The sequence below is a fragment of the Acinonyx jubatus genome, chromosome C2, assembly GCF_027475565.1.
Source record: "Acinonyx jubatus isolate Ajub_Pintada_27869175 chromosome C2, VMU_Ajub_asm_v1.0, whole genome shotgun sequence".
Classification (NCBI taxonomy): Eukaryota; Metazoa; Chordata; class Mammalia; order Carnivora; family Felidae; genus Acinonyx; species Acinonyx jubatus.
This window is the reverse complement of record NC_069384.1, coordinates 149,305,808-149,318,497: the sequence shown is the minus strand read 5'-3', so window position 1 is coordinate 149,318,497 and position 12,690 is coordinate 149,305,808. Positions and strand designations below refer to the sequence as shown.

General features: G+C 60.7%; 1 protein-coding gene across 2 annotated transcripts; it reads right to left on the bottom strand.

Annotated features, from left to right (window-relative positions):
* Nucleotides 1-2,111: 2,111 nt before the first annotated feature.
* XIRP1 (xin actin binding repeat containing 1) lies at nt 2,112-11,302 on the bottom strand. 2 transcript variants are annotated; one of them, XM_015062779.3, is made up of 3 exons: nt 11,154-11,302; nt 4,951-8,275; nt 4,398-4,535 (listed from the first exon to the last, which is right to left on the bottom strand). In XM_015062779.3, exons 2-3 carry the CDS (start codon nt 8,272-8,274, stop codon nt 4,527-4,529), a joined length of 3,333 nt encoding a protein of 1,110 aa, XP_014918265.3. In that variant the 5' UTR covers nt 8,275; nt 11,154-11,302; the 3' UTR covers nt 4,398-4,526. The 2 variants fall into 2 exon arrangements, with proteins under 2 accessions (XP_053077624.1, XP_014918265.3); XM_053221649.1 differs by having other exon boundaries at nt 2,112-8,275.
* Nucleotides 11,303-12,690: the final 1,388 nt, after the last annotated feature.

The following is a 12,690-nucleotide window of genomic DNA, read 5'->3' as shown; positions in this document are numbered from 1 at the left end:
TCACCTTGGCGACGGCGGGTGGGAAGACGCCCCCCCCCCACCTCCGCCTGCCCCGCCCCGCTCCGGGGGCGGGCTCTGGGGTGCGCGCGTTCGGCCTCCGGTCCCGCCCCATCTCTAGCCCCGCCCACTCCGGCCAGGAGGAGAGGCGGAGCCTCGGGCTCCGCGGCAGGTGTGGCGGCAGGTGTGCAGGGCTCCGGGCGAGGCCTCGCCGAGAGGCCGCTACTCTCCTAGGTGCCCGCCGCCGCAGGCGTGCTCACCGCCCACCCGCCTGTCCCCTTAGGCTGCCACCTCCAGTCGTTGGGCCTGGCCCCAAAGTCATTAAGGTTATCTCCGCAGAGATGCTTGCCCTTGACCACCCAAGCTAAAGTAACAGCCATTCCTCTTCTCGTGGACTGACCTTGTTTTTATTTCCTTCACAATATCTGACATTATCTTCTTCTGATATTATCTCCTTCTAATATGTTGTCCTCCCTCTTTAAGCCCAAGTTCCATGAAGTGAGGGATAAATTCTGCCTTGTTCATCTCTATTCTCAGCATCCTGAATGGAACCTGGCACGAAGTAGGGGCTCGATAAATGTTAGCTGGGCGAATCACTGACTTCACTTCATCATTTCATTCATCTTTGCATCACTTGTTTGACATCTACAGCGTGCCTTCTATGCACTTTTGATAAGCAGCAGTGATACTGAGATGAACAAGACAGACCTCCACCCGGAGCTGAGAAAGATACATTAAAACTAATAGTTACCAATAACACTACAAATGGACATCTTTGAGTTCCAAGATGCTAGGCATAGCTCCAAGCCCTGTACACATAATAATTTGCTTCATCTTCACAAGATGAGGTACCGTAATCACACCCGCTTTTCAGATGAGAAAAATGAGAACGGTCCTGCTGTAATCAAGCGAGATTGCACAGAGGGCAGAGGAGAGGGACATGTGGCCAGGAACCCAGAGGGATGTAGCTTTTAGTCCCAAGTGGGTAGATCTGCTATCTTAATTGCTCCTACACACCACTGTCTTCCACGGGACTGGCTCTTTCCGGTTCAGAGCTCTGCTGCCCCAGGGGAACTCACCATATGAGAAGAGCAGGTAATACCGGAGCTGTGACAGGTGTAGAGGGCTGAATCCAGGGCTGGCGGGAGACTAGGAGCCTACCTGCTCAACTGAAGCAACGTGTGGACAAGTTCCCACATAACCTTGTGGGGGGCAGGATGTAGGGGGAGGCAGGTGGATGGAGGGGTACCCAGGAAATTCAGGAGCTAAACTGATCCCCATCTCTGGATTTTTGTGTGTGCTCTTCCTTCTGCCTAGCGTGCACCTCCCCTGGATTTTCACATATGTGACTCTTTGTTATTTAGATCCTAGGTCAGTTTTTCCCCCTTAGAGAGGTTTACCTTGGCCACGTCCTCTAAGGCAATCACCTGTTATTGTCACATCACCATATTTTAAGACTCCTCCCCTAGAGTGGGAGAGTGGCCTAGTCAGGTGCATTGCCCTTACTCCTGATCTGGTTTTTCCTGTCTATTCATGGTCTCTCTGTCCCCTCATTCTACAGGGTCAGTTCCCTGCGAGCATGACCCCATGAGACCTCACCTGAGTGCAACAGGTGCTCGGTACTTTTTGAAAGAGTGCAAAGGGCCCTGCACTAAGTCATTCTGGTTTTCCAGGCCAATCTCCAGGCACTCCCCTTCCCAGGAGCCCCTGCTCTGCACACAGCACCTGGTCTGAGCAGGGGAGAGGGCCCAGCCATCTTGGCAGCTAGAGTTCTCCTGCGGTGAGACCCTCCCTCCTTCCCAGGCCTGACCGGGCTGCTTTCCCACTCTGGAGCAGGATTCTGGTCAGATTCCACTCGAGCATGATGTCCGAGAAAGACCAGAGGTAGAGGGGAAGCAGTGTATGTATGGGCTGGGGAAGGGGGGAGGGGAGCAAGTGTGCAGGGCCTCTGTTTCCCAGCCAAGATGGTGGAAGAAGGGGTGGCTTTTCAGAGCCTTCCAACCCTGCTATTGCCAGGAAAATGGGGCATGCGGAGGTCGTGGCTGTTTTCCCCCCCATGGTGGGAACCCAGACTCCGGAGCAGACGCGCAAACCGTCAGATGGACGCACGCAGGTGACAGAATAAAACCTGTGTTTATTCCGACCGTATCGTTTCCGTCTGGGGTACAGAGTGAAGGGTGGTGGGGGCAGAGAGGCAGTACATTTGGTTTTACGGACACGGCTGATTGCTGAGCCTCTTGTGTGTGATCTTTGGGCTGCCGGGATGAGCCGCTGAATGAGGGAGATAGTGACGAGAGGGCTGCAGCAGGGCCCTTCTGGAGCCCTCAGGCCAATCCTGAACAGCAACCGGTCCTGTTGCCCAGCTGGCCCTGTCTTCTCCAAGAATCAAGGAGCAGAGGGCTGAGAACATTTTGGCTCCTAATAAAAGAAAGAACGGCCGAGGGGGAAGGATCACTCAGGGGCTCCGAGTCAGGCCTGCAGACTCATGCGGACGGCCGGGCCTGTGGGAGAAGCAGGTGCGTCTGTCCACGTTCCGTCCTCCAGAAGCAGCGACCGGCCCCCGTGCCACTCCCATGTCCGTGCCGCTTGGCGGGCCTCTTCCCAACCTTTCTTCCCTTTGCAAGAATTGGGCCTACTGATGGAGCTGAGGAAACGGAAACCTCCCACAGGTCTCCAAAGATGCCCTTTCTTCTTGGTCCTGCCTCAGGTGTGCAAGGAGGTCGGCACCCGCCTCGGTCCTGGGGCCCCGGAGGGAAGCCCCCCAGTGCGGGTCGGAGGCTATGGTAGAGGCTCAGGGGCTCACTGGGCTTCGGGCTGGGAGTGGCCGCAGGGAGCACGCACCCTGCCAGCCTCTGCCAGGCCCCCGCTGAGCCTGGCTGGGCTGTGCAGAAACTGCCGGAGCAAGGGGGAAGCGTGGAGCTCAAGGTGGGGTCCTGGGGCCCTGGGCAGCTCTGCCTCCTCCGTGACCCTGGTGGAGGGCTGGAGGGCTGGGTTCCTGCACTGGTCCACCCCTTCGTACTGCTGGGTAGCCGTTCTTGTGGCTCCATAGCACTGGGGGCCGCCCGGTCCAGTCTGCAGCTCCACAATGCTTCTCTGCCCAGCGGGCAGGGGGCTTCCTAAGGAGGCAGGGGCGGGCTCTGGCTGCCCAGAGCACGGGGTGACCTCCTTCTTTCCAGCCTTGTCTTGGAAACCCTTCTGGTGGAGCTGGGCCTGGCCCACATCCTGTGCCAGGTGAGTGCCCCTGGGGCTGGGAGCCTCTGGAAGCTTCCTTGTGGCTGACTCAATGGAGATGAAGGTCGGGGAGCAAGATGAATCTCGGCGGGAAGGGAAGACCCCAGGGAGGCCCGAGTCTTCTCTCAATGTCTCTGGCCTCCTGGTGGAAGGAACCATTGGGGCTGATTGACCCCCGGCCTCTGCGTGATTTCTGACCTTGGCCTGACTCTGGACCTCAGAGTCCAGAGCATCTGGGTTTGGGCATGCATCCTGGGTTTGGTTCTTGACTGCAGTCTGCCCTCTGACCTCCCTGCCTGAGCAGTTAGGTCCGGCTTTCCTCCTGTCCGTGTTACCGATCTTGCGGGCACCGTGGTCCTTCAGGGGTCCTTGGGACTGGCTCTTGGTGTTTGTCTCAGGCTGGAGGCCAGACATGGAGCTCAGGGCCTTGTGTATAGCCTCCTCAATGTCCAGCAGCCTGGCCAGGGTCTGTTCCCTCAGCCGGGCCACCTCTGTGCCGACCTTTGTCAGTTCCCCAAAGGCCTGCACCACTGAGGCCTCAGGCTTTTGGGGGGCAGCACGAGCCTGAGGAGCCACTCCCAGCTGGGGCACAGTTTCAAAGAGCCTCCTCAGCGCCCGCACGTCCACACTGCTCGCCGCCTCCTTCTCCAGGGCTTGCACCTGGCTCAGGAGACCCTGGAGCTCTTGCTGGCTTCCCTGCAGAAGCCCCGCGTTCTCAGAGGCCCCTTGCTGGGAATCTGCCTCGGGCCTCTCTCCTGGGGGGCTGGGACCCTGCAGCGGTGAGGTGGGGTGACCGTGGAGAGCTGAGAGCTTGCGGGGCTCAGCGCTCTGGGCGTTGCTGCCTGCAGCCTGGCTCTTGGTGGATCTGGAAGCCGTGGCGCCGGGGCCCTGTTGGGGGCTGGGCCGGCTCTGTTCTCTGGAGCATCCAGCCGGAGGCGTGCATCCCTGGCTGGCGGTGGTGGGGACGTGGGCTGGCCCGCCGATGGCTGCGTCTCTCTCACCTGGCTTGTAGTCTCCTTGCCCGGCTTCTCTGGAGGCGCTGGGAGACAGAGCTGAGGGCTTGGGCAGCCACTGGGGAGGGGGGATCTGGCTTAGGTGTGCAGGTTTGGGAGGCAGCTGAGGTTTCTTCCTCGGGGGCATTTTGGGCTCGGGGTTTGGGGTCTTTGTCTGTGCGTCCCCAGGGCTTCTCTGGCTGGCAGGGCTGCTGTGGGAGTGAAGAAGGGGGGCCCTCAGGGCCTCGGAGTCCTGCTGGATACAGTCCTCATCACGGCGGGCTTGGGCTGCGAAGTCGGGTCCTGTCACAGCAGCTGAGAGAGGAGGAGGAGGAGGAACAGAGGCATTATGGGAGTGCAGGCTGGCACCTGCAGGCCGAGGCCCAGAGGCCAGAGTGTGGTGGGCTGAAGAGGCAACCTTTGCAGCTTGGAGGCCTCCTGGGCCGACTCTTGCCATTGCCTTTTCTGGAGATCCCCAGGCCGTCTGTGTGCAGCCCCCAGGCTCCTCCCACCCAGGCCCCCGACTCTGCCTTGGCCCTTCCTGGAGTGGGCTTGGAGCCTGGGCCGAGGGGGCAGCGTCCCCGCCCCTCTGTGGGAGCTCTCTTTCGGAAGGCTGGACACCCCTTGATGGGTCAAAGGTCCTCACGGGGTGAGCAGTGTAGACGCCATCCTGAATAGTCACCCACCCCCCCGGCAGCCCTCCGGGCAATGCTTCCTGTTCCCCACTGACCTTTCTGGGGGCTGCTGGGATCCTGGGGTCACCTCCAGCCATAGGCCCAGCGTTGCTCTGGGCAGCCACGGTGGCCGCAGCCGATGCCTGCCGCTGACCATCCTGACAGGGTGCGGAGGTGGCTCCAGGGGTGGAGGCTTGCTTGTGCTTGCTCAGAACGTGCTGGTGCAGGCTTTGGGCCTCGGCGGTGGCCACCCGCAGATTTTGCATGGCGGCCCGGAGGTCTGGGGCCCCAGGCCCCAGGGGCCTAGCTGTGGTTCCTTCCGACTCTCCCGCAGCTGCTATCCCTTTGTGTCCAGTGCAGCTATATTCCCGCTTCCCTTCCCCAGCCAGAGGGACCGCCTTCCCCGGGCCTCTCAGATGCCCCATCGCCATGCTGGGGTCCAGAGGGGGCACATGGATGATGTTCTCAGCTGGGGGCAGCTTCTGGGCCCCCTCGCTGGTGGGCACGGAACCTGGGTCAGCTGGTGGTTCCCACCGCAGACTGTGCAGGCCGCTTAGGTCTCCTTTGTCGATGCAGCTGGCCAGCAGCTGCACGCTGCCCCTCTCAGGGGCCCTGCCGGTCAGCCGGGGCTGCAGGGAGTAGGCGGTCAGCGAGACCAGCCCCTGCTCAGTCTCCTGCATCACCAGCCCGGTCCTCGCGACTGAGGCCCCCAGGCCACAAGCCAGCAGCTGCTGGAACTCGGGATCCACGTCTTCGACATCCCCGCTGCCGCCCGGAGCTGGCAGCCTCAGTGGCTTCAGATGGAGCTGGCCCGCCGGGTCCTCCTGAACGAGCAGCCCCTGCTGGTCCACATCTGGCCGGCGCAGCACCTGGCGCACAATTCTGGGAAGCTCGCCAGACACCAGCTCCTCCTTCCGGACGTGGGGTGCCCCCTGCCCTGGGCCTGGGAGCACGTACCTGGCCAGGCAGAGCTCCCCTGGCCCCCGGGCCTCCATGAGGATGCCTCCATGGTGCAGGATGCCAGGCACAGTGTGCAAAGCCTTCAGGGTGCCCTCAGCCGCAGTCTCCTGCCTCTCCAGCGCCTTGTTGCCTGAGGCGCCCGTGGGCTGCTCCTCCTGGAGGTTGCCCCCTCGGACGCTCTCGGCCGCCAGGGAGCCCATGGGACAGTTCTCAAAGAGCCAGGTGAACTTGTGCACAGAGCCCACAGGGATGGGCTCGGGGAGTACTCTGGGCCCCTGGTCTTCCCCCTTGCCTGCCTCCAGGGCCTGGAAGACCTCCTTCTGCCGAGACACTTGCCCCGAAGGGATCTCCACGCGGCTGCAGTAGCGCACAGGCCCTCTTCCACAGGGACGGCCCGAGGCCTGCAGAGGCTCCGTTTCAAAGACATGCCCTTCTGTCTGTCCGGCCCCAGCCTGCATCTGGCTGACCTGCAGGTGCCGCTCCCTGGAGCCTTCTGGCCTGTCCAGGGGTTGGGGTGCAAACATCCAGGTGCAGGACCGAGCCTCGGCCTCCGTTGTGGGGTCTGTGACCTCTGACCCCTGCCTCTCTGCCAACTCACTCATCGGGCAGGTCTCAAACAACCACCGGATGGTCCGCACGTCACCTTTTGGGAGTGCCTCAGGCTGGGGACCTGCCTGACTCTTTCCTTCTTCTTCCTGGCGTTCTTCCCGTTCCCGCTGGTGGATGACCTCCAGGGGCTGGGTCTCAAAGAGCCACCGGGCCGTGCCTACATCTCCGGCCACCACTTCCTGCCGGGTGATACCCCGCACCACGTCCACAGTACTGGGGCTTCTGCCTAGCTGGTCCAGGGGCTGTGTCTCAAACATCCACCTGTAGCCCTGCACGTCGCCTCCAACTATCTGCTCTCTGCTGACAGAGGTCAGGGCATGGAGGTGGCCTTTGCCATCCTGCATGGCATACACCGGGGACCCTATGTCCTGGGACTGCCCAGCAGAATCCTTTCCTTCGGCTCTGCTCACATTCCTATGGGCCGAAGGCTCACCTTGCCCAATGCTGTCCAGGGGAAGGGTCTCAAAAAGGTTCTTGAAGGCCTTCACGTCCCCCTTCACGCCATCCCTCTGGGGAGCACTCTGAGAGAGGGACAGAGCTGAGGAGCCATCACTGTATAGATGCTCAGACGTGAGCCCTTCCTGCTCCCGGGAACCCACTCGCTGCAGGTGACCCACTTGGACCTTGTCTCTAGGAGTGTCCAGGGGCTTCATCTCAAATAGCCACAGGGTAGAGCGGACATCGCCAGGGACTACTTCCTCTTTGGGTGGGAGCTGTGCCCCAGACTCCTCGTCCCCCTTGAGAGTGTCTAATGCTCGGGTCTCAAACAAATGCTTCTGTTGCTGGACGTCTGGACCAGGAGGCATAAGGTCTGGGGATGCCTGGAAGTCTTTCTCGTCCACCAAGATCTCCCGAATGGCGTCCAGGGGTTGTGTCTCAAAGATCCAGCGGGTTGCGCTGACGTCAGGCCGGGCCCCCTCCTCTAGGGAGATCCCCCGGATTACCCGCACCTGGCTGGGGTCCCTGTTGATGGCGTCCAGAGGCTGCGTTTCGAAGAGCCAGCGGGCAGACCTCACCGCGTTGCTTTGGATCTCCTCCCGGCACGCAGCCTTGACCTCGTGGATGGCACCCTCTGCGTCCTGGATGGCACACAGTGGCTCTGTCTGGAACAGCTTCACTGTCTTTTTCACATCGCCCTTCAGCTCCTGGATCTCTGAGCGCAGCTCCAGGGGGCTCTGCTCCTGGATGGAGGGGCGGGAGCCCAGGCGGTCCAGCGGCCGCGTCTCAAAGAGCATCCTGGTACCCTGGACATCCCCGCTGGCTTCGGGCTCCCTCACCGGGGCCTCCAGCGCCTCGGCCTGGCCGGTCAGCTCATCCAGCGGCTTTGTCTCAAACAGCCGGCGGGCTGCACGAACGTCCCCTCCGGATGGCGGGGGTCCTGCAGGCTCCTGGTCTGTGCTGTTGGCAAAGGAGCCTTCCTCAAATTTGCGGGAGGTACCCTGGACGTCCCCGCCCGACACGGGCTCCCTGGCAGGCGGCCTCTCACGGTCCCCGATGGCATCCAGCCGCCAGTTCTCGAAGATCCAGCGCATACACTGGACATCACCCTCGGTGGGCTCCTCAGAGTCCAGGACCTCGGCCAGGTCCTCAGCCACAGCCTCGGCCAGATTCTTGCGGAGCTCAGGGTGGATGTGCCTGTACAGGCGGCGGAGCTCGCTGGCTTGCCTCTGCTGGTGGAACTTGGAGAAGGACTCCTTGGGGGGCGGTGGCGGCAGATCCTCCAGGCCTGGGGGTGCGGGGAGGGGCAGGTCTTCTGCAGCTGCCATCGGAGTGGCCGGCGTGGGGGCTGCCTGCGTCTGGGCTTTGACCATCCTTCGGAGGAGAAGGGGCAGAGATGAGGAAAGGGCCGGGAGCTGGGAGAAGTCACAGTGGGCGGGGCCAAGGGGCAGAGCAGCCCTGCGTTGACCTGTGTTTAGGGACCCCCCCTCCTCTCCAGACCTCACGGGGTATCGCTCCACCCCCTGCACGGCTGGCGTGTGACAAGGCTTGAACTTCGGGCAAAGCTTCTGCTTTCCCAGAATTACCCGGGTTGCTAGGAAGCAGGCGGGGCCCTAGTGGCCATGAAACTCTTGTCCTGTAGCCCTGTAAGGGATGCAAACTGGACACGCCCCCTCCTCGCCTTCCTTTACCTTAGTCGGGTTTTCCCGCGTGAGCTGCCAGGTGAATCCTGACCCACAGGGTCCCAGTCCGGGGGACTCCTTCCCAGGGAGGAGAAATTCCCTTTCACAACACCAGAGGGCGCAGTCGCCACTCTCACGGGAGCCCTGCCCAGCCTTTAACCTCTTGGCTTTCCATTCACTCTCCGGCCCTTCCAGGCCCCGCCTGGGGCCTGGGGCCTGTGCTACAGCAGAAGCGGCCGGGGGGGGGGGGGGGGGGGGGGGGGGGGGGGGGCGTGAGGAGCAGGTGTTCACCAGATACCTCACGGTTCCGCAGGGCCAGATCCTGAATCCCAGGTAAGGGCTTTGTGTGCCATACCCTGAGACTCAGAAGGTCTGAGCTTAGGGGAACCTCAATCTCGAGGGTCTTCTAGCCCAGCCACTCACAATTAAAGACGAGGAAACTGAGGCATAGAGACAGTCAGAGCTTTGCTAATGAGTTCGGTGCTCCTAGACCCTTTTGAGGGCCTAGCTCCCAAGAAATAGGAGGGGAGGGGGCGCGAAGCTGTCTTCCTGGCTGTGGTCCCTCTGTTCCCCCACAGGCACCCCTAGGAGAGCATGGGGGTGACACCCACAGGGAGGGAGGGCAGCGGACTGAGGGCTTACTGCAGAGACAGCCTGCCCTTGCTCACGCAGACTCTTCCCCAGCTGCACACAGCCGGCCCCAAACTCCTGTACTTCTCTTTCTCCCCCTTTCACATCAGTCAGCTTCCCCCCAGGCACTGTTTCCCCCTAGCGCCGCCCCCCTCCCCACGGCCTCCCACCCCTCCAGCCCTTCTCTGGTCTCTGTCCTCTGTGTTTCTTATCTGTCTTGTGACAGGTGTACTGACAGTCCTCAGAGGCCAGTAGGGAAAGAATGAGAAGCACGTCCCCCCTCCCGCTGCCCCTGACCCACTGCTCAGCTCCACACTCGTGCTAAATATAGCGGAGGTCCTGGCCTCAGCATGGCCCTGGGCTCTGGCGGGAGGCTCAGGCTCGCCACTGGGCCCCTGGGCTCCGTCACCCACCTCATCTTCTCTGCCCGGGGCTCCCTGATCCTGCCCCCTCCTCCTGAGCGGATATCAGGCCTCTGGCCTGCAGGATGACCAGGGCTGGGGCCTGGGGGTGGGGGGAGGGGCAAGGACACAGGCAGGGGGTGGGGGGCAGGACATCCTCTTCGTGGCTGCCTCAGAAGATGTGGTGGCCTGAGACCTGCCTGTCACCCTCCTTCCGAGGTAGCCATCCGGCATGCCCACCAGACATCAGAGCCCCGAGGAGGGAAACGTCGAACAAAACCTGTAGCCGGAATCTCAGGGCACGCTCCGGGTGGTTCCTTGTGTTTCTGAGTTCTGATGGGAAAAAAGGCCACCCATGCCTCCCTGTCCTGTCACTACCAGTGCGGCCTGAGCAGATGGCACGTATAGGTCACCAATTCCGCCCCACCGCCGACCCCAGGAATCTGCAGAATCTCTGCTATGGTTACAAATTGTTAGAATCATCAGTCCAGGGATGTCAGAACTAAGGACACTCAGAGGTCAAGGAACCTAACCCCCTCATTGTTTAGCTGGGGAAACTGAGGCCCAAAGACAGGAAGGAGCTGTTCCAAGGGGCTCCATAAGGCAAGATCTGAAGCAGGTTTTCTGACCCCTGGCCCTTTCACCCCTGCCCCTGCCTGGACTGAAACTCCTGGGGCTTAAGTTTCTAAAGGGCAGGGACAGGCATGGGGTGTGGATGGAATCAGAACCGGACTATCAGACTTAGGGTCAGACCTGAACCCCAGAGCCTGGCCTCCTAGGGCTGGGCCAGCCTCTCAGGGTGACCCCACCTTTTCTCTCAGGTCTGCTTGTCCTTGACTCAGCCGCCTCCACAGGCCTCAACATCTGGGAAGACTCAGATTTGGTCTCCCCCGCTTGTGTCCCCAGATCTGCCCCAAGGGCTTTCCTACTGGGCAAGACCATGGCCTGGGGCAAAGTCGGCCTCCCACCCCAGGCTTTAGGCCATGATATGTGGGGAGCTGGGCTCAGGCCAGCCCTGGGAAGATATTCTGGTGCCAGATATGCCAAGACTTTCGCCCACAACAGCTGGGCATGGGGTTTGTCCTCACTAGGCGGAATTGGGCCTACTTCCTACCTTCCAGCCCCCATGTCCTCTCACCTCTCTTGGGTCCCTCCTTCCTCCAGACTTTGGGCCTGCCTGGGGCTCGCCTGAGAGGAAACCCTGAAGCCTGAGGAGCTCCATACCTGTGTTTTAAAAATCGCAACTCCAGGCCACCTCCTCCTCAAAGCCTTTCTGCATTATGCCAGACTGGTAAGAACCTGTCTCTTCTGTGGGACTCAGGCCTGTGGCAGCCACTCTGAGACGGGCCATGGGGCTCCTGCTAATTCTCCTTTAATTTCCTCATGGAATCTTTATATCAGGACCCCCCCCCCAATTCACCTACGACCTCCTTCCTCTGCCCAGAGCTACCCCTGATATACATTACCCTGAGAGCCACCCCAGAGGGGATCCCAGCCCAGAGAGCCAGCCTGCCATGGAAAGACAGGGAAAAGACTCACCTGAAGATCCCACTTGGCTGAGGGGGTGCTTGGGGGTCTGTCTTTCCCGTCCGGCTTCTTGTTCACGGCCGGTCCTGTTCTGCTGGCCTCGTTCGATGCCGTCTCACTGCCCTGGCTCGGGTCTCTGTCCTCTGCCAGCCCTAGCCGCTGCCTTTATCTTGCTGGCGATGGGGTGGGCCAGGTGGGGGCGGGGGCGGGGGGGGGGGGGAGAGGCTAAGTTCAGAGTATGAAGTGGCTTAGTTATTTTTAGGGCTTGTGGAAGTTCCCCTTCCATCCCAGGGAATCAGTTACATGTCCTTTCTGCTGGGAGGGGAAGAAGAGTAGGGACAGCTTCATTCATTCAAATTGCATCTGAGGACTGGGGTCAGTGACTCAGCTCGGGGGTGGGGTGCAGGTGTCCCAGACTATTTTGAGGGAATGAATAAAGAGGGGCATCTGACACCTGGACGGCGCCTAATCCCATGTGCTGCCCCCCCCCCCCCCCCCCCCGCTCCACACTGGCCTCTGACCATTGCTGATGTGTGTGTGTCCACCGTGCAGGGGACTGGAGGCCTCCTGCGGGCAGGCCTGTGCCCTCTCGTCCTCTGCTCCTGGCCTGGACACTTCTAAGGGTCAGCCCAGCTCTCCTTCTCCCCCATTCCCTCGGTGCCAAGGATCTCCTCTGTCTTCTCCTTCCTTTTCTTGCCCCACAGCACCCGTCTACACAGTCCAGAGTGCAGCTGGATTGGGGGAAAGACATCTGAATTTCCAGGCTTCGACTCTTCCCTAAGCCCCTGAATTATCGGAGAATTCCGCGGGACGGTTCTGTGGTTTTCATAGCAGATTATCTGGGTCCTTGTTTACTTTTGGGCTCTTCCCTCTGACTCAGGGCCCAGACTTTCTGGGAACGGAGGGGAAAGGGAGGGGTAGCACGCGGCGAGCTGACTGTGGGGTTATTTCTGACCCTGGAGTCATCAGCTTCCCGGTCACAGACAGACTGGAGCGGGGTGAGGGGGTGGGGTGGGAGGGGGTGTCATGCCTCCCTCTTCTGGGCCTCCCAGAACCCAAGGTGCTTAGCAGGCTTCGGAGATCCTGACATTTAGACCAGGAAGGTGAGGGGTGTCAGGCGGACCATCATGAAGGAAGCCTTTCGCCCAGGCTCTGGGTCGAAGGCCGTGCAGGTGCATTCTGTTACCTGGCAGAAAAGGTCTTCCTTTTCTGGATGCCCTCTGGTGCCAGGGAGCGATCCAGGCACTGCTCACTTTTTCCACTGAGTCAGTGTGAGTCATGCTGCACTAACCTGGGGGCAGAGAGAGGGGCATCTGGGGACCCCTTCTCTTACATCCACTCCCTCCTTTGGCTTCCCCTGTCCTTTTCTACCCCTCTGCCTGCTCCCCAGCCTTTTCCTGAGCCTCTGGTTTGTTCTTATCTAATACACCGTGCTTTTCAATGTAGTCACCACTAGCCATAGGGGATTCTTACTTATGTTTAAATGGAGCGAAATGAAGTAAAATTAAAAATCCAGTTACTCCATCACACGAGCCACATTTTGAGTGCT

What these genes read in the sequence shown, in the direction of transcription:
- XIRP1 (XM_053221649.1), bottom strand. Translation starts at nt 8,274, where the DNA reads ATGGTCAAAGCCCAGACGCAGGCAGCCCCCACGCCGGCCACTCCGATG.